The sequence below is a fragment of the Apteryx mantelli genome, chromosome Z, assembly GCF_036417845.1.
Source record: "Apteryx mantelli isolate bAptMan1 chromosome Z, bAptMan1.hap1, whole genome shotgun sequence".
Lineage (NCBI taxonomy): Eukaryota > Metazoa > Chordata > Aves > Apterygiformes > Apterygidae > Apteryx > Apteryx mantelli.
Genome location: NC_090020.1, coordinates 71,711,270 through 71,732,469, shown reverse-complemented (window position 1 = coordinate 71,732,469; position 21,200 = coordinate 71,711,270). Strand labels below are relative to the sequence as shown.

The following is a 21,200-nucleotide window of genomic DNA, read 5'->3' as shown; positions in this document are numbered from 1 at the left end:
AATTTTCTATTTGACAACTTCTGTGACAACTGTGACAACTTCTTGACACAGGTGGTGGAGGAGCCAACAAGGAGAGGTGTGCTGCTGGACCTCGTACTAACAAACAAAGAAGGACTGGTGGAAGATGTGAAGGTTGGGGGCAGCCTTGGCTGCAGTGGCCATGAGATGGTGGAGTTCAGGATCCTGCGAGGAGGAGGCAGGGCACTGAGTAGGATCGCAACCCTGGACTTCAGGAGAGCAAACTTTGGCCTCTTCAGGGACCTACTTGGAGGAATCCCATGGGTTAGGGCCCTAGAAGGAAGGGGCGTTCAAGAGAGCTGGTTAATATTCAAACATCACTTCCTCCAGGCTCAAGAGCGGTGCATCCCTATGAGTAGGAAGTCAAGCAAAGGAGGTAGGAGACCTGCATGGATGAGCAAGGAGCTCCTGGCAAAACTCAACCAGAAGAAGGAAGTATACAGAAAGTGGAAAGGGGGACAGGCCACTTGGGAGGAATATAGGAATGTTGTCAGAGTATGCAGGGATGCGATGAGGAAGGCTAAGGCCCGTTTGGAATTAAATCTGGCTAGAGATGTCAAGGACAGCAAGAAGGGCTTCTTCAAATACATCAGCAGTAAGAGGAAGACTAGGGAAAATGTGGGCCCTTTGCTGAATGGGGTGGGTGCCCTGGTGACAAAGGATGCAGAGAAGGCAGAGTTACTGAATGCCTTCTTTGCTTCAGTCTTTACTGCTCAGGCCAGCCCTCAGGAACCCCAGACCCTGGAGGCAAGAGAGAAAGTCTGGAGAGAGGAAGACTTTCCCTTGGTGGAGGAGGAGTGGGTTAGAGATCATTTAAGCAAACTTGACACCCACAAATCCATGGGCCCTGATGGGATGCACCCACGAGTGCTAAGGGAGCTGGCGGATGTCATTGCTAAGCCACTCTCCATCATCTTTGAAAGGTCATGGAGAACAGGAGAGGTGCCCGAGGACTGGAAGAAAGCCAATGTCACCCCAGTCTTCAAAAAGGGCAAGAAGGAGGACCCAGGGAACTACAGGCCAGTCAGCCTCACCTCCATCCCTGGAAAGGTGATGGAGCAGCTCATCCTGGAAGCCATCTCCACGCATGTGGAGGAAAAGAAGGTGATCAGGAGTAGTCAGCATGGCTTCACCAAGGGGAAATCATGCCTAACCAATCTGATAGCCTTCTATGATGGAATGACTGCCTGGGTAGATGAGGGGAGAGCAGTGGATGTTGTCTACCTTGACTTCAGCAAGGCTTTTGACACTGTCTCCCATAGCATCCTCATAGACAAGCTCAGGAAGTGTGGGTTAGATGAGTGGACAGTGAGGTGGATTGAGAACTGGCTGAATGGCAGAGCTCAGAGAGTTGTGCTCAGCGGTGCAGAGTCTAGTTGGAGGCCTGTAGCTAGCGGTGTCCCCCAGGGGTCAGGACTGGGTCCAGTCTTGCTCAACTTCTTCATCAATGACCTGGATGAAGGAACAGAGTGCACCCTTAGCTAGTTTGCTGACGATACAAAACTGGGAGGAGTGGCGGATACACCAGAGGGCTGTGCTGCCATTCGGAGAGACCTGGACAGGCTGGAGAGGTGGGCGGAGAGGAACCTCATGAAGTTCAATAAAAGGAAGTGCAGGGTCCTGCACCTGGGGAGGAATGACCCCATGCACCAGTACAGGTTGGGGGTTGACCTGCTGGAAAGCAGCTCTGCGGAGAAGGACCTGGGAGTGCTGGTGGACACCAAGTTAAGCATGAGGCAGCAATGTGCCCTGGTGGCCAAGAAGGCCAATGGTATCCTGGTGTGCATCAGGAAGAGTGTCGCCAGCAGGTCGAGGGAGGTGATTCTCCCCCTCTACTCAGCCCTGGTGAGGCCACATCTGGAGTACTGCGTCCAGTTCTGGGCTTCCCAGTACAAGAGGGATGTGGCACTACTGAAGCAAGTCCAGCGAAGGGCTACAAAGATGATTAGGGGACTGGAGCATCTCTCTTATGAGGAAAGGCTGAGAGAGCGTGGCCTGTTTAGCTTGGAGAAGAGAAGGCTGAGAGGAGATCTTATCAACGTGTACAAGTATCTGAAGGGAGGGTGTCGAGAGGATGGGGCCAGACTCTTTTCAGTGGTGCCCAGCGACAGGACGTGAGGCAATGGGCACAAACTGAAACACAGGCAGTTCCATCTGAACATGAGGAAAAACTTTTTCACTGTGAGGGTGACAGAGCACTGGAACAGGTTGCCCCGAGAGGTGGTGGAGTCTCCTTCTCTGGAGATATTCAAAACGCGCCTGGATGCGATCCTGTGCAACGTGCTCTAGGGGACCCTGCTTGAGCAGGAGGGTTGGACTAGACGATCTCCAGAGGTCCCTTCCAACCTCAACCATTCTGTGATTCTGTGATTTAAAAAGGCAATGTTGTTAATAATAGAGTTGTTGATACAGAGGAAATAATTATAGTCACATACATTGAAAAGCATGTTAGAGTGCTTAAGAACAAAAGATTGTCAAGACCTTCCATAACACTCATGCAAGAGATGTGCATTCTCACACACATTTAATATGTTGCATAAAGACTGTGTTCCTTTTAGAGCATTAAGAAGAATAAAAATGAATTACATATATGTAACTTTCAAAAAACAGCTCTTTCAAATGCTTTAGTTTTCAACATTCATGTCAGATAAGATGACGACAAATATGATGACAGATAAACATGAAAACACCTAAGGAACCCTTTACAGGGTTTAGAGTCCACTGTGCAAACCTCTATAAACATGCAGAGTATTTTGTCAAATACCAGCCTTGCATTTAACATTATATAATTAAAATTAGGTATTGAATGTCATTTAATGGGTGACAGCTCTGTAGGAAGCTGGAATAAACAATGACAAATAGGAACAGAACTGAGATTTACCCATGGAAATTTGAAGCAAGAGAAGAAATTCAAATATTATTACTCTTGAACCTGCATTCGCATTATTTAAGGAATAAGAACAGACAATAGTAGCCTCACAAGCTTCAGACAAGAACTGTATAGTTTTAGTAAAATCAGTTCATTATTTTAGTATCCTTACCTGAAAACTTCAATATAAAACAAGTATCAGATATTGCAATAGATGTTGTATTTCAAATGCCCAAAGGGAAAATATTTTGCAGATATCTTGAGTCCAAAGTCCATACCAGCTAATAAAGCAGTATTTTTTTTAATCGCTAAAAATGAAGTCTTAAATGCAAAGTTTCAGTTTTTCAAAATAGCTTCAACAGTATTTCCTATGAAAGCAAAACAAAGAATAATATAGAAGAAATGAATTGTGGTGCTGTATTTGAAGCAATTTTCGGGTTGTATTCTGGTCTTTCTTCAGAATTATTTAATCAGATATCTTTCAGAAAAACAGTAATACAGGTAGAATGAGGGATACCATTGGTGGTGTTCTTAGCTGAATAGGTATTTTAGCCTTTCAACCCTTTAAATATTTGTCCAGAAATGGGTGAAAGCTCTGTCTCACCTCATGTCACAAATTAGTCATGAGAACTAGGACAAGAAGTCATCAAAAACTGTCCAGAGCACCACGAAAGCAAGCTTCCGGCATTTAAATAGCAGTATTTCTTTCTCTCTACTAAAAAGACTTCTTGCCAAAAAATGAATGATGCTCAAGGGTAGGATAGTATTAGGAGGGCTTGACATTTTGAGACAGATGGTACAGAAAAATCAATAGTCTTAGTCTGTTCATAGTCTGTTCTGGGTAGTTCCATTTAATCTAGGTGATATACTATTGTTACCTGTACTAAATAATGTAATTCCTCTTCATTTTCTTTCCCATTGTTACTTCTGGCCTCTTTATAATTTCTGCCAGTTTCAACATCACAGACTAACAATGACATATGTTATATTCAAAAAGAGAGAGATAAAGACACAGGAAACATGTAATTCTCTATGGCATTTTGAGATTTATAAAGGGCAATTATAATTTATTATTTATGAAAGAACCAATCAAATAAGTAGGCAGTTGCTCTATAAACCTCCTCATGTAGCTCAAATGATTAGACAGTATTGATGTCAAACAACTATAAAATACCAGTCCAAACACTAATGGGCAAAAACGTCATCTTGAAGGAAATGAAATATAGACATGTAATAAACAATACGTGATTTACATACAAGGACAAAACATACATGATAAAGACTGTATACAGGTAGCAACTGAATGTCACCATCCAGAACTGAAGGAATGCATCAGACAATGCTAAAACCCGAGGTGGCTCGCCTGCGAGTCATGACACTTCTGGTGACAAGGAGCGGGATAGGAGATATAGTGACCTGTAGGTGTCATTCGGTAAAAATGTTCTTAGAGAGGCAGAAGAGGCAGGCACAAGTTTGGGCTCCAATTGCCAAGAGAGACAGAGCTAATTAACACCACTTAAAATGCTATGTTTCTACTGATGAGCAGCCTCATATGGAAGTCAAAAAATAGATTTAGATTGGTGCACTGTTTGCAGGGTGATTTTGCATACACACAATAAAGACTAGGATTAATAGCAAGAACTGTTTGAACTACCTCCCTCTGTTTTTCTCACAGCACAGCAAGAGAAGAAAATCAAAGCACAAAAGGTTCAACACAATTAACATTTCATACATTTTACTTACATTGGTTATTGGATAGGAATAATTAAGCTATTTATAGTTCACAGAACCCTATGCTTTTGAATCCTAACTTAACTCTTCCTCTTTCTCTGCTTTTATGACCCAATCCCATGCTCTATCTAGGGGGATAGACCTACAAAGAGTATTTTGAGTTCTGGCAGGGCTCACTTTCCTTTAAATTGCCTGTGGATTTACAACACACTTTCAGGAAAGGAGACAGGGCAGCAGACCTTGGTTTGTTCAGATAATCCACAGTAGCTGTAACATCTGTGCCCTAGAAGATCCCTTCCATTCTTCTTAAAAAAAGAAAGTCTGAAGTGATCAAAGCTGCACCTGAAGAAAGGATTGGTGTCTCAATTACAAACATCTGCCCTTTAACATATATCCCCTATTACCTTCTCTTTAAACTTTCGATCAATCCCACTGATTAGACAAACATAATTAAATCTGACTCACAGATGCCTTAACATCTCTATAAATGCTTTTCCTGTATAAAACCTACCATCCACAGACTCTAAAAATATGTCAATAATTCCTCTTAATTTTAGACTTGAACAGTATTCACCTTGCCTTTTTCCAGTTTTGCTCAATATTTAAATTTCAATCTCTTTGCACACCTATTATCAGAATACGACAAACTAAGTAACCTGGGCACCCTCACAACCAGTTAAAATATTTTGAAAAATTTTTAAGTTACCTAGAAAGATCCAGGTTAAATAGATCTCTCCCATGTTGATACAATGCTGCATGTGATCATTGTTTGTGCTAGCTATTTACCTGAAACATGCTCACGTTTTATGATAGAAATTGATTCTGTAAAATAATTTCATTTTATTTATACTTATGATCTAATTTTAGTATTTCTTTCTTTCATTCTGTATATGACTAGCACTTATAACACTTTTTTCTAGTATGCCTTGGAATTCCTTCTTGCTTTGAAGGCCACAAAAGAAAATAGCTACTAAAAGAAATCATTTCTGAAACCACATTCATTCAATTCTATCCCCAATACAAAAGTCTTAGATCCTTGCCACCAGTTCAAAAGGCAAATACAAAAATTCATGAATATAAAGTTTCAAAGTCATTTTAAGTCAGTTCTCAGAATAAGTAGTTTACACTCTCTCTCCTCATCTCAGTCTACTCTTTCTTGCCCTTACTTTGCACCAGCATAAACACTTGTGCTTCGTGATCCAAGTCACCAGTCTAATCCAGGTTAAGACCTGTCCAAAAATTAGTTTGTTTTAAATGCCAAGCAGCTCCCCAATCTAATTCTCCATTTGGCTGCAAAAACGAAAAGGAGAGAGCTTTGTTTCAGCAGCAGGGACACTTGTACTTGGGTTAACATGATAGCAAAACTTCAGCACTGCAAGTATACTTTTTGGTTGCTGAAGGAGGAGTTCACAGCCCTTACTTACTAAACAAGACAAACTGATATTCATGAAACAGAATGCATTATAAAAATGACATCTTTAGTAAATAGTTTCCTATCACCTTCATATTAAGAGCTATGATAACAGTAGATTTTTCAGTTTGGCGGTGACAGAGAAAGATGGCCTAGCAAGGGCCAATGAAAACAAAATTGCATTTTCAACAGAAAATAGTGGAAAACTTTTGTTTCCATCTCAACATGCGCTTCTACTCCACCCCCAATGTTTTATTCATACAAATTTTTTTTTTAAACCAAGCCCCTATTTAAATCCTTTTCAAAGCCTAAAAAATATTAACCAAATTCAAACCAGAAATATCCTTTGAAAACTGAAATGATTCACTGAACTATGATTTCACTTTGATACATTCAATATTTTAAATAGAATGTCCAGGAAAATAAGTCATGTGTGAGTAATACCAGGGAAAGTACATCTTCCGACAGAACAGTTTCACTGACAGACTAAACTAAAGACGATAAAAAACACCTATGTCAACATCCAAATTCATTGAAAGTGAACTCACCATCATCATAGGAGTTAATGGTCATGAAAAGGAAAGCTTATATTAAAGCTTCTAGACAGATACAACTTCAGATATACTAGCATTTCCTACAGAGAAACCTAAGCTGCAGAATTCCTTTCAACAAGCTTATGCTATTTAACAAGTTTAACAGGTGTCTTCCATTTTTAACAGTAAAACAGGCTTGTGGAGCCAGCTGGAGATGAGCCACTATTCACTGCCAAAATTTCTTATCCAATCTAGTTCAGAATCTACAGCTATGAACTGTATTTTGTCTTAACTGTCATTTTTTTAATTTTTGCAGAAGATAAACAGCTTAAACCATGGTCTACTACATTAAATTTTTATTACCAGCTGACAGGTCAAAGACAAAACAAACTATGTTTTCTAAGATTTGTCATTTAGTTCCTAGAGCCAGTAAACCCCAGAGATTGCCATGAAAATGTGTCCAGTACTCACTTAAAATGGCAGGCTTGGAATTACCAGCTTGAATTGGCTTCAGAATAGCAAACTTCAGTTTTTTGTGAAAACAAGACATCTATGTTTTTTTCTGAAAGTAAGAACAGGGAAGCGGGGTATTATCTCTTTAACTATATGGCATGAGCATATCCTCAGTGTTCTAGGCCCCATCCAGATGTCCTTACAAGTGAGCTAACCTGTCTTTTGTGATCTTGTGAAATCAACTCTTAAACCATTAGCACTCCTAGAAAAATCAAATATTTCCATTAAAAAACAAACAGAAGAATGTACTGCTCTGATTTTCCCACCCAGCATTTGAACCAACATTGAAAAGGCCTGACTGAATAATTGAACAAGATGTTTTTCCTGGATAGCTTTTATTCTGAGCTTTTACAACCTAAAAGCATCCTTTCTAATTTAAAGATACTTCCATGAAATACAGCAAGATGTGGAAAATTATCATTTAGGGAACCAGAAAGCAACAAGCTGACATTATGGCATTTAGAAACCAAGACATTTATCTAGGAAAGTAACAAAAACCGTCACCACATCCTACTTCTTTCTAAAGCCACTGAAACACAACTGCTGATTGACAATTACGATTGCTCAAATACAGCACACTTCAATTTTAGAAGAACTCTCATAGGGACAACAGGTACATATTTGATGACGATCACGTAATGGATACTGAGTTACTGCCTTAAAATTACATTTCATGAACCATAAGGACAATTCAAACAAGCTGGGTTTTTTGATGGAAACTTTGTCAGCTACAATAACTAGGCTTTGTTTAAGAGCACATGGATAAAGGTATTAAAATTAAGAAAGCATGTAATTTTTGTTCTACAGCTTCCTTAAGGAACAGAAATATGTAGAAATGAATCCATTTTCATAAAATAAACCCAGTAGCTTTTATTTGAGTAATAAAATATTTAGCTTTTTTTCCTTTAATGCCTAGCTACACTGCTGCATATATCAGAACATAACTTGGGGGTGGGGAGGGAGGGAAAGAACATTCTATAGAACATCATTAATATAGGGAATACTGGACATTAATAGCAGTATTTCAGTTGAGCAACTCTTGCCGGTGTCTGTCAAGTAAAGGATCTGAAAAAATGTCCCAGTTTGTACTTTTCAGTAAAATATTGTTTAAATTAATGTAAATTACTAGATTTTTCTCAGTTACATTACACTAGGTACATAAATGATAAAATTTTCTAGATTTAAGAGTTTTTTTAATATAAATGTCTAAAGTTATGTGTAGAATCTCTTGGCTAAAACCCCAAACATTTTAACTTTGCAACATAGACTTTTGCATTAAAATATTTACAGGAATCCTTAGCCTCCATCTACCAGCACAGATCCGCTAGCAGAAATGGGCTTCTACAGGGCAGTGATAGTGCTGCTATTGCTGTTATGTCTACTACTGTAAAAGATGGTCCCTGGCCCAGCAAATTTATAAAATAAACATATGGCAAGGGGAAAAAAAAGAAAAAGAAGAACGTTTCAGGGGTCCACTCCAGAAACAAATGAGCTAACTGTGAGAGAAACTCACTCTGGAGCACTTCATCTCCACAAAACACTCGAGAGGAAATGAGAAGGCACCAGGCGCATTCTGGTTCGCACACTGATCCCTCATACACAGCAGAAGGGTATACTTGCTGCCAAAGAAGAGCACCTCATGAAAAGCTGCGTGGCATATACACATCAATTCAAAGAAAAAAATCAGACTGCTAATAGGATATGTGAACTGAAAAAGGTAAAGAACAGATTATAAAAGGGTAATTAATTCTACTTATGTAAAACTTAAGGCTAGAAATACAGGCAGCACAAGTGCTTTCACAGATTTTAAATTAATTCTTAAAGCACAGCTCTGATAAGTTATTAAGATTAAATGTAAATATTGTTATAATAATTTGTAACAGTGAAAAACAAAAAAACAGTACTTTAGTCTTTACATTTACATAATTCCTCAGAAGATTTACAAGGCATTGCACAATTACTCTTTTTTTTACAAATGGGAAGACTGAGGCACAGAGATAACATATCCAAAGTCAAGGCACATATCAACAGAAAATAGAATCAAGACATGTAGATCTTCTGCCCTCTTTGCTTGCCTATAAGTAACCTTACAACTTGTTACATCCTAACATGACATAGCCAGATCGATCATCACAATTAATGCCTGCTCATGACCATCATTTTTAGCATAATTTCTGGGACTAGATACAAGTACTCTGTTTAGACATAAACAAAAGCTCTCTGAAAAAGGTGCTAGGAATTAAACAGAAGCAGTTTGCCATGCAAGAATTCAGACACTATTAATTCCTGCCCTACTGATTACTAAGAAGCAAGTACTGCATTTTTGAAAGTGAAATGTGAAAATCAGACTGGTATTTATTATTTTCCAATAACTTCACATGCATCAGAAGGACAGAAGAAAACAACTGTCAAGCATGATTCTTCTATATGAAATTTGGGAGACTAATATATATGGAAAAACTGAGAAAAATTTTTGCTTAAGAACTTTTCCAGTAATATGTTCTACAAGTTTCAAAAAGCATTTCAAGAATTGACACATTTTCTAAGAGAGTTTATTAAAAAAAAAAAAAAGAATTACTACATAGCAGATCTCTTTGGGGAACACAAGTTTTTCTCTTACATAATTCAAAGAACTTTATTTCTCACACAGAAGAAACAGACCCTCAAAGTTAAAACCCAAAGACAAATAATACAGAAATAATCCTTCATCTTCAAACAGGTATTAGCAGTTAGGCCTGACTCATCCCACCTAATTTTAGGTATTTAAGCTCAGGCATTTACATTAAGACTTCAGTCACCCTGTAGTCACATGGGCTATCTCTGTATTAGCAAACTAATAGTGTCAGGGAATATACCTAGCCAGTGGCACTTGAGTAGAATTACTGTTAAATTTTTGGACTGAGCAGTTCGTGGCACGGCTGTAGCCAGCTAGCATTCCCCCAAACAATTCCCAGGGACGGGCTTGGAGCTGGAGCAGGCCACAGGCCCTTCTTAAATGGCGGTTTGCACATGGCCACCCTGCTCAGGAAGGTAAGAGTCGCATAGCAGGGCCATGGATCACTCTGTGCCAGCTGGCCTCAGTGCCAGCAAATGGTCCTGGTACATTTATAATATAGCTATATTGTTAATACTGAGACAGAGAAACTTCCAAATTGCAGTTTAAGCTCTTTAGTGGGCTGAACCACAGTCTGGAGATACCTCTTTCTCCTTACACTGTAAAGAAACCTTGAGCAAACAGATTCACAACTTGCTTGCCTCCATTAAGTGCCTAAAGTTAGATGGGATGAATGCAGGCATCAGTTATAGTATGCTTTCCACTGAATGAATATATTATATGTATAAATGCATGCACAGAGTTTACAGCTGTTCCATAACTATTCCTTTCTCTTCCTTTGTATTTATAAATACCCACCCATATAAATATATGCACATTATTCAAATACAGATACTACAATAACACAATTCAATACCCTCAAGACACAATAATTCTAAAAAAAAGAGAGAGATGCTATCAAAATCATTCTCTTACACATACTCTCAGAAAAGTCTGCAAAAAATTAGTAACGAAAATTCAAAACTGAACTCCCTGTTTGCCAAATAATAACCAGTTATTGGAAAATAATGCTTGCCATAAAAAAAAGAAAAATAACTATATTAAAGATAAACAGCAATTTAAACAAAAGGAACTATTTAGAACAAATAGGCAGCAAAGAACTTCCTCTTCAATGAGGAAGGCCAAAGAGATGCATCACCAGGAAGCAAAAACTCTTTTAGTAAGTGAGAGAAAACAATAAAGCTAGCAATAAAAGTTATCTTGAAGGTGAAAATTAAAGTGTTATTTCAGGTACCAATTTATGGGAGGGTGTTAAACACTATAAAACACTCTGCACTTACAGGTTTTTTTAATTATTTCTGTAGAAAGGTTATAAGGCTTGCAGAACAAGACATATATTCTGACTAATCAGCAAAAAGCAGCAACAAGCATTATTGACAAAAAATTGAGACAAGAAAGGCTGCATACATTCAGAATCTTTTCAGTTTCAGTTCACATGCTCTGCATTCAAGATTTACAGTCCACATACCCTTCATCTCATTTTAGTGAGCATAATACGTGCAGGGCATTCTCAAGGGAGCTAACAGCACCGAAGTTGTATACATACAAGACAGTCATGCTAAACACTTAAAAGCATTAGAGTGATCAAGTATTTTGACTAGAAATCATGCCAATGTTATCAAGCCTCTATTTGTAATATATAATTTTACTAAGAATGATAAACCTACTTAGTTTCTCCATGCTTTGCATGATCATTCCTAGAAAACAATCAATCAACCTAATCAAAGTGAACAATAACTTGGATTAACATTTTTCATTTTATTTGGAGTATTGGTCACTCACTCTGAAAGAAGTAAGTGCTATACGGAATGGCTAAAAATACCTAACACGCAAGTTACATCAAGAGACTGATACTAAGCAGGTATTTTCAACCTACAAGGAACAGTAGGAATCATGCCTACTATATTATTGTTTTACCATAAACATTTTCCATCAGTTTCCCCTACACTCAATTATGAAATCCAACCCATAGGGATTTCAGATCACTCTTACAGAAGAATTAACATTCCCCATGCAATCTAACATTGGCCTAATTGGATTTTAGATTCTACCTTGGGAGCCAGGAACAAAAGCTAAATTTGTAGGCTCACAAATTCTCTATTGCATCAATTCCATCTTGGCTTTAAACAAGGCCAGTTAGCACATACAGAGGGAGAAAGAAGGCTGAGCAAAGACTGCCTACTTTCCCATCCTCTCTATACCAAAGCATTCCACCACAAATATAAGGACTGCTGAAACAAAACAAAAAATAAATTCAATGCTAACTGCTAAAAGAAGAAACAGAAAGAAGTTTCACACTCCCTGAGAAAGGTTCCATAAGAATGACCTGTAAAGCTGAATTCAAATTTGAAGAATTACCTAGTGTATTCTAAGCGCATCTGTAGTTTTAATAGGCTATAATCACAGAATCACTGATCTTGGAAGGGACCTTGGAGATTGTCTAATCCACTCCCCTGCTCAGGCAGGGTCAACTAGAGCAGGTTGCTCAGGACGTTGCCCAATCAAGTTTTGAATATCTCCAAAGATGGAGGCTGCACAACCTTGCTGGACCACCTGTTTCAGCGCTTGCTCACCCTCACCATAAAAAAGTTTCTTTATGTTTAAATGGACTCTCCTGTATTTCATTTTGTGCCCGTTGCCTCTTGTCCTGTTACTGGGCACCACTGAGAAGAGCCTGGCTCTGCCTTCTTTACTCCCTCCCCTCAGCTATTTACAGAGTGATGAGATCTCCCCTGAGCCTTCTCTTCCCAGGCTAAACAGCCCCAGGTCTCTCAGCCTCTCCTCGTGTGAGAGATGCTCCAATCCCTTAATCATCTTTGTGGCCCTTCGCTGGACTTGCTCCAGCATGTCCATGTCTCTCCTGTAGCAGGGAGCCCAGAACTGGGTGCAGTACTGCAGACGTGACCTCACCAGTGCTGAGTAGAAGGGAAGGATCATCTCCCCCAACCCGCTGGAGATGTGTTTCCTAATGCAGCCCAGGATGGTGTTGGCCTTCTTTGTTACACGGGTACACTGCTGGCTTATGGTCAATTTGGTGTCTACAAGGACCTCCAGGTCCTTTTCTGTAAATCTTCTTTCCAGCCGGTTAGCCCCTGGCATGTATTGGTACATGGGGTTATTCCTCCCCAGCAGCAGGGATTCGCGTTTCCCTTTTTTGAACTTCATAAGGTTCTTCTCTGCCCATTTTTCCTATCTGTTGAGGTCCCTCTGAATGGCAGCATAACCACCTGATGTCATTCTTCCCAGTTTTGCATTATCTGCAAACTTGCTGAGGGTGCACTCTGCCCCATCATTCAAGTCAGTAAAGAAAAGTTTAAACAGTATCGGACCTAGTATTGACCCCATGGGTACATCAGTAGGGACTGGTCGCTAGCTAGACTTTGTGCTGCTGATCACAACACTTCGGGCGCAGTAGTTCAGCCAGTTTTCAGTACAACTCCCTGTCCACTTATCTAGCCTGTATTTCATCAGTTTGTCTATGAGGATGTTATTGGGAGACAGTGTTGAAAGCCTTACTGAAGTCAAGATAAACAACATCCACTGCTCATCCACCAGGCCAGCCATCTCATCACAGAAGGCTATCAGGTTGGTCAAGCATGACTTGCCCTTCATAAATCCATGCTGACAACTCCCAAACACCTCTTGTCCTTCATATGTTTTAAAATTATTTCCAGGATTATTTGCTCTATCGCCCTTCCCAGGGATCAATTTGAGGTTGTCCGGCCTGTAGTTCCCCAGATCTTCCTTCTTGACAATAGGAGTGACATTAGCTTTCTTCCAGTCCTTAGGAACCTCCTCCTAATCACCATGACTTTTCAAAGATTGAGTGGCCTCGCAATGACATCAGCTGCTCCCTCAGCACTCATGGGTGCATCCCATCAGGTCCCATAGATTTATGTATGTACAATTAAACGTTCCCTGGTCTTAGGGGTTCGGAGTTCTTGAAGGCAAGTCTTACCAGTAAAGACCAAGGCAAAGAAAGCATTGAGTATCTTGGACTTTCCCATGTCTTTTGTCACCAGGTCCCCTGTCCCATTCAGCAGTGGGCCCACATTTTCCCTAGTCTTCCTTTTGCTGCTGATACACCTGTAGAAGCCCTTTGTGTTACCCTTCACATCCTTTCCAGATTCAAGTCCAGGGGGGCTTTGGCTTTCCTAACCCCAATCCTGCATGCTCAGACAGTATCTCTATATTCCTCCTGGGTAACCTGATCCTGCTTCCACCTCTTCTATGCTTCCATTTTATATCTGAGTTTTGTCAGGAGCTCCTTGTTTAATCCATGCAGACCTCCTACCACCTTTGTTCAATTTCCTGCTCATCGGAATGGACCGCTCTTGAGTTTGGAGGGAGTAATCCTTGAAAAAAATAAATAAAATCAACTAACTCTCCTGGACCCCTCTTCTCTTTAATATACCCCACTTCTAAAAATATCCCATATACTCTAATGTACCTCACTTCTCCAAGGTTACTGCAATGTAATTAAGCTGCTGAAATGTTTCAGTCAAAGACAGCTGGTAGGTCTTCTGGGAAACTTCTTTACTAATATTTTCATTATGTAAATAACATCAATTTTATTGACTGAAGGTTTATGGCAATTTCCACACAATGATCTTTGCCCTTTGCCATGTTGGCTGCACCTAAATGAATTAGCAAAATAATCTGAAAGGAACTTTAATGCTTCCCTAACTCACTAGTAATCAAGTACTTACCATAATCTAAAACTGAAAGACACTTAACTTGAGAGTAAATACAAACATTATATAATCATGACAGAAAGATCTGTTGTTGTTGTTGTTTTTAATAGATATTAATCTTTTGCTCAAACTTCTAAACATATCTTTTTCATAACAGTTAACACAACTGATCACCACACTAAACACTTCCTTTAAAGGATTGTCACTGATAATCTCTTCACTAACATCTTACAATATCTAGCAAGAAAGAAACTCGCTGTGGCATATATTGCTGAGGAATGACAAGATAGGTATGTTGAAGTAACTCTGGTATATTTGTGCCAGAGAAAGAGTAAATCCACATTTTAGCAGTTGAGCTTAAGTGGCATTTCACAAAAGTTGAACTTGTTTTTTAATAACGGTAGAGTAAAAAACTGAACAGAGTAACTCCTAAAGAGTAATTCTGCTAGAAAAGCAAACTATTTCTGAGGATTAACCAATTTTCTGCTCTGTCCATAGCACTTTGGCTTGTCACTGTTTAATTTGCTACTGCAAAAGGAAGAGTAAATTTATCAGACTAATTTACATCAACAAATAACAAAGTGACATTAACTATTTATTTTAACACAGGTGAATATCTAGTAGATCAGCCAAAACAGTGTGTTCCAGTTAAAGCCAGTCTTTCCAAACAGGCGCCAGCTTTAGAAACGGAAATTTTTTAGTGTAATATAAAATGGAATAAGGAATAAACACAATTAGAAATAAGAGTGCTATTAACATGATTTTTTTATTTATTAATACTTTTGCAAAATAATTGAAAAATTAAACACAAATCAGTAAAAACTTAAACCCAATAGCGTCTCTTTGTAAAAAAAAAATATATATATATATATTTAAGTGAGCATTTTTTTTTGCTTATCTTCAGGATACCTCGAGAAGACCTCTAACTCCACCTACTGGACAGCTACAAAAACTTTTGTTGTTTAAAGAAAAGTGTGCATGGGGAAAAGCAAAGTCATCTATATCAACATGTAATTCAACTATACTGAACATACTAGCCTGACATACAAATTTTCCACTCTTTGCTGTTAGTTCTCTACACATCATTGGTCTGAGGACACATATATGCTCCATTATTTTATCTCCTCTGAACTCATCTCTAAGCCTGGGTCCACATACAAAGGTGACTTACCATTCAAAACAAGCTACAATGGCAAATTGCTGTTTTCAAAGGTGCAAATTTTTATCCTTGAATGTTGTGCTAGCTTTAAAATTGTTTAGGACCATCCATGCAAAACACACAAACTGGATTTCTGAAGGGGTTTATTTTCTTTAATTCCAGTGCACATTCATGCTGGTATCTCATTTTGGATAATCTGCCAGCATTATGAATTCCATTTAAGCAAAAACATTTTCTCTTCTGGAATATTCTCCATTCCTTCTACCAACAGACTGTCCTCTGTTTCACAAAAGGGTTTTATTTGGGGGGGGGGGGGGGGGATTTTTAAATCATTCCTTCCCACACATCCAAACAGCAGACAAATTTCGCTTCTTCCAGCCATCTGCCCATTCTTTCTGTTCTTACAGCACAGTTACTCATTCACAAGTCATCTCCCTCATAACTATTCATCAGGCTTCTAGGTCAGAATTTCCTAACCCATGACCTCCAGGTTATATTAGACCTACTAGGATAATCAGTCTAGTCCATCACCTGTTTCTGGCAGCCCCCATGTCCCTGTCTCTCCCCTCACTCTGTTCCCCTCCAAGAAAAGAACAAAATGTGGATCACAAACTGTCCTCTTAGGCAGCATTTTTTCCTGTCTCTCCCCAGGCTTAACAGGCTTACTGCACACAGATTACAGAGTGCACATGCAGAGCCCCCCCAAGCAGCTCCTGTGAAAGCTGAAAACCCACAGGTGGCTGCTGCCACCACTGAAACAATTCATCCATGCCACTGCCGAGTTTGCCAGTCAGCAGCCTGCTCTTGGCTGCACAATTTTTTTCTGGCAGTCCATTATTTCGTTCCCCCAAGAAGCACTGAGGCTTAATTTATAAGCACAAGCCAGTCTGAGTTCACTCATTCACAGAAACAGACTTACTGCCTGTATGGAGACTAACAACAACATATGGCCAGTATATTCAGTTAGAAGGTGGGGAAGCAACAACACACAGCTTTCCCCTATCAAAAGAATAAGTTACCTGGCTTAACCAAGCATAATAGTGGTCATTGCTATTCTAACTGAATATTTAGACTTGTAAGAAAAGCCATCTTTGATCATATTACTTTAATTTTGCCATGCACATGCTTGGAGTCCCTTTTCTATAAGGAATGAAGATGAATTTATTACTTTCCATTCTTTCCTTCAGTTAGTCTCTTGCTTCTTCCCGAGTCTTTTTCTTTCCAGGATCCCCTTCTCCCTCCCTCCATCCCACAAATAACACCAACTAAAATACAACCTTGGTTTCTCTCTAGTGCTCAGTCTCCATTTTCTTCTGGGCTTCTCCAGCAGAACAAATACTATCCTTTTATCCGAATGCTGCACTATCCAACTCAAAACCTTTCCTAAAATATTAGTGCCTAATAACAATTTATAGAAACAACCTACATTAAGTATTCAATTCGTTACATAAGCCTGCTTATCTTGTACAAATGTATAATCAAAAAATAGACTAAGTCTAAACACAATTCCACCACGCTTTCCAGAAAGAGTGAATGTTCCTTGCAGATTGCTTCCTCAAGTTACTGGTGGAGGCATGTCAACTATTCCACTTGTTGAAGTAATGAAAGACTCCCACTGAGAGTTTAACCTAAGTCTATGTGAAGTCTTTTTTTTAAAACTGAGATATACCTGAAAGTTATGTGCCCTGACAGCACCATACTAATGTAGTAATCGCCCTACAGAGAGGGACTATAAATTGATGGCAGTAAGTTCCCCTGAAATATGAAAACTACAACTTTTGTAAGTTGACTTCTCTTGGGCCTCAGATATAAGTGTTCACACCAGACTAAGATAGTGAAAAGCCGCCCAAAACCTGCATTTTAATTTCTGTATTTGTTATAAACCACTTAGTATCTCTCAGTAGCTCTCATAAGCGCTTTGATGAAACACTCTTCTCATTAAACTGCAAAAAATTACATGTTACTACTTATAGCTATTTTTTTTTAATTGTTTTCAAACTGACAGAAAGTGAAAATCTTCAGGCAAAACTCAATCTCTAGGACTAAGATACTAAAAGCACCAAAAAAATCCACTTGCTGCTCAGAATGAACATACAACAGTCTGTCTTCCTGCCCTAATCCCCATATATAACAGAGATTATTTGCTGTTGTTTAAGAAGATTTATTGCATTTTATATAATACATAAAAACAAAATAAAAAATACAAAACACCAAGATCCACAAGGCATTGAGGGTTCTTTTTGTGTACAGCATATCAGAAAAAAACATGAAGAGGGTGAAAGTGGGAAGGATCACAGCTTATGCCTAATACACATAAGCAGAATAAATATTAGTTATTACAAGCTGTAGAATGAAAGCATTTAGAAATGCTTCCACCTTCTTAAGCTTGAAAACACAATTTCTATGAATGTCTTAAAAAAAGATAAAGTATACAAAAAGTTCTCTACAAAAAGTTAGGTCTAATTTATTCCTAGCATTAAAGATAAAAGTGTTAACAATAAACTCTTGTAATTTGAGTATTGTAAAATATTAATGTTACCAATTTATGATGCTATTGCATTAAAGATATTGATTAATACAAAGGCAGCACACCTAAAACTGACTTAGCTTAGTTGGACTTTAACTTATGTTTAAAAGGTTTCAAAACATTATTCGGGAATTAGGGAACTTGGAAACACAAAAATGAGGTACAGAAGTGAATCCCGCCACTGCCCCAACAGTGTCACTATCAGAGTGAACAGTAAATAGAGGAAACCATATTTGTATATTTGAATAAGATTTTTCTTTAAAATAAATAAATAAAACATCAGAACACAACACACTGCCAATACCAACCATACTTGTCTGTTTCAAACTTCTGAATTGTCCTCTCTTCCACCTTGCCCAGGGCACCCATTTTTAGACTAAAATATCTTAACAGCAAGAATTCAACAGAACAGGAGTGTACACGGACTTACTATGGAGTTATCTATACCAGGAAACTAAGCATTATAATGTCACCTCTCTTCTGCGAAAACGAATTAAGCAGAGATGCTCATACAACTAAAGTCAGGATACAGACTTAAATGTCAAGTATTCCAAAGAGTTTAAGGGGACTATTTTTGGAACTGTTCCCTTTTTTTTTTCTCCCCCCTAGAGACAACCTAGCCAAATTACTTACTTAATATGTAATTTATACTCTCTCTCCTCTAACCCCCCCTCCTCTCCAAAGTTATTTTCTCCATGCAGCATAACAGGACAATGTTAATACCCTCCTGAACTTGTGGAAGCCTCCAGGCTCAGTACTCTCTAATCAGAAGGTGTTCAGGGTGGCTATCTGAACCTGACTGTCTGCAAGGTAAACTGGAACACAGATTTACCATGAAATTAGGTGCTGAGCACGGTTTACCTACTCAGTGTACCCATATAAAGAAATTTACTCTTCAATAGGAGTAAGTTGCCACATATTCACAACAGTATAAGAGAAAACTACCACAGAATAGCTAAAACATGACTTACAGTATGGCTTACCTCACAAAATTTTATTTACCCTTTCAATTTTCAGATCCAATCAGTTTTTCAGCTCTCTGCTTCTATCATTTTTTGTTAAGTGAACACTCAGAAACATGACTGAATACAGACTTCACTTCACAGGCACCAACAACCGCACCACAGAAAACAACAAATGATTCAGTACCAGAGAGTGTGGTTAAAATGAAAAGAATGACTGACTTCTTTTACAAATATGAAAAATATGAATGCAACATCTAGCAGATTGTTTAATATTTGAAAAAGAATTAAAATACCATTTAGCACTTATTCAGTCTAAAGATAGAGAGTAAAATAACACTAGTACCTCCTGTTTTCTGCCAAATTTGCACCTTCATCCTTCAGCTGCTTGCTTTTCTTCATGCAGTCTTCTAGAAGAACTTCCTTTCTTCTCTTAGTTGCATGCACCCAGTTATCTTCATCATCATCAGCCAGACCCTTATCATCAGCAGCTTCTGCTTCAAATTGCTGTGAAGTGGCTTTTGAAACTTTCTCACCAATCTTTCTCTTCCACCCAAAAGAAGCCATTTGGAGAACTAGGGAAAAATATATTTTCGATAGTTAAGCAATTTAGTTTTTAAGCATAGAGAGAAAGAAAATTCTGACTTACTCATTTTGATTCTAGGACAATAGTATACAACAGATTGCCATGCAGCCACACAAATTCTGCTCAGCAGCTTTGCTCAAGGTATTACTCAGGTAACGATAATTTTGAGCCTAGCTGGAGCACGTTCTCTAGCAAGGAAAAGAGAAAAATAAAAGAAGCTCTGACACACCAGAAAGCCTTATAATGCTGAAATCAACACACCAGGCAGCAGGTAAAAGGAAAACGGACACGACTCGGTCCAAGGTGTGCGACACACTTCAGATACGGACAACTAACCAGGACCTCTACAAGCTGTAACTATCAGGCCCACCTCAGGCCGCAGAGACCCGCACGCCGCCGGCTCGGCGCGCTAGGGCAAAGCCTCCCCCGCACGGCCGCCCCGGCCGGAGGCCCCGCGCGCAGGAAGGCGGCCAGCAATCCCGGGCGGGCACCAGCGCCGGCGGCCGCGGCACGTCCCGCGCCTCGATCCTCGGCCGGCAGCGGCGAGGCCCCGCGCAGCTGCCAGGGAGGCGGCGGAGCCGCGTAGCCAGCAGGGCCGTGGGGGCCGCGTCTCCCCGCCACCGACCGCAGCCCCCTCCGGGACCGACGGGACGGCTCCGTGCCCCCCGCGGCCCCTCCCGCCGGACGGCCCGGCCCCGCCGCCGCCCGGCAGCCCCGCAGGCACCGCGGCGGCTCCCCCGAGCCCCCGGCAGCGGCCCGCAGCAGCAGACCGTTACCTGCCCCTTTCCTCCGGCCACTTCTCTTCCGGCTTGAAGGCTCACACAACCTTTGACCTCCGGGGCGCCAGGAAGCGGAAGTAGAAGACACGAGCAGCCTCCCGCGAGAGGGACGTGGTGGGGCCCCTTCCCCTCATTCCTCTTCCCCTCATTCCCATTCCCGTTCCCCTTCCCCAGCGGGAACGGGAGGGGAGCGTCCCTCAGGGACAGGAGCCCGGCGGCGCGACGGGGGGCAAGTCAACCCCCGCCGCCCCCAGCGCGAGGGGACGAGCCGGGCTGCTCGCGGTGCATGACGGGAGCTGAAGTCGCCGGGGCGCGACGCGCGGCATGCTGGGAGCTGTAGTTCTCGGGCCGCTGTCGTCGAAGCCCGCGGGCGGCCGGGCCCTCCTCAGCCGCCATGGCTCGGGGGCAGGGACTAGTTAAACTTACTGAATCCCTTCAGAAAAGCATCTTTCTGGGTCAGAGGAATGGGATAAAAAAAATATATAAATCTAGACTGAATTTATATTTACACAGAATTTATAAACAGAGTAAGGTAAGAGAGGCCTCTGCAAGGTAGATGAGCTGCAGCAGCCGCGGCCTGGTGCCCTCCCCAGGCTTTTGTCAGGGGCCCGGAGCATAGTGCAGGAGCAAAACATGCCGCAAAGCAGCAGGTACAGGACAGGTGAAGCATCCAGGGGCTGACACAGCATTGAGGGTTTCACAGTAGCACATAACGCACCACATAGCTAGGTACAGATCAAATAGTACCTAGGGAATGGTGAAGGAGAACTAATACACAACTGTGCGTGGCTACAACTTACAGTG

At 40.4% G+C, this 21,200-nt stretch overlaps 1 protein-coding gene across 5 annotated transcripts in view; it reads right to left on the bottom strand.

The window, feature by feature from the left end:
* TTC33 (tetratricopeptide repeat domain 33) overlaps window positions 1-20,651 on the bottom strand; it is a 53,216-nt gene extending 32,565 nt beyond the window's left edge. For 2 of the 5 annotated variants that reach the window (XM_067315715.1, XM_067315716.1), the window contains exons 1-2: window positions 20,394-20,651; window positions 19,378-19,606 (exon numbers count right to left, since the gene is read on the bottom strand). In XM_067315715.1, coding sequence (XP_067171816.1) covers window positions 19,378-19,598 — 221 coding nt within the window. In that variant the 5' untranslated portion in view covers window positions 19,599-19,606; window positions 20,394-20,651. Of the gene's footprint in view, window positions 1-7,033; window positions 7,119-19,377; window positions 19,607-19,846; window positions 20,152-20,393 lie in introns of those variants that run through there. The other 3 variants (XM_013961073.2, XM_067315717.1, XM_013961074.2) reach the window with 3 other exon arrangements.
* Between the last annotated feature and the right edge of the window lie 549 nt (window positions 20,652-21,200).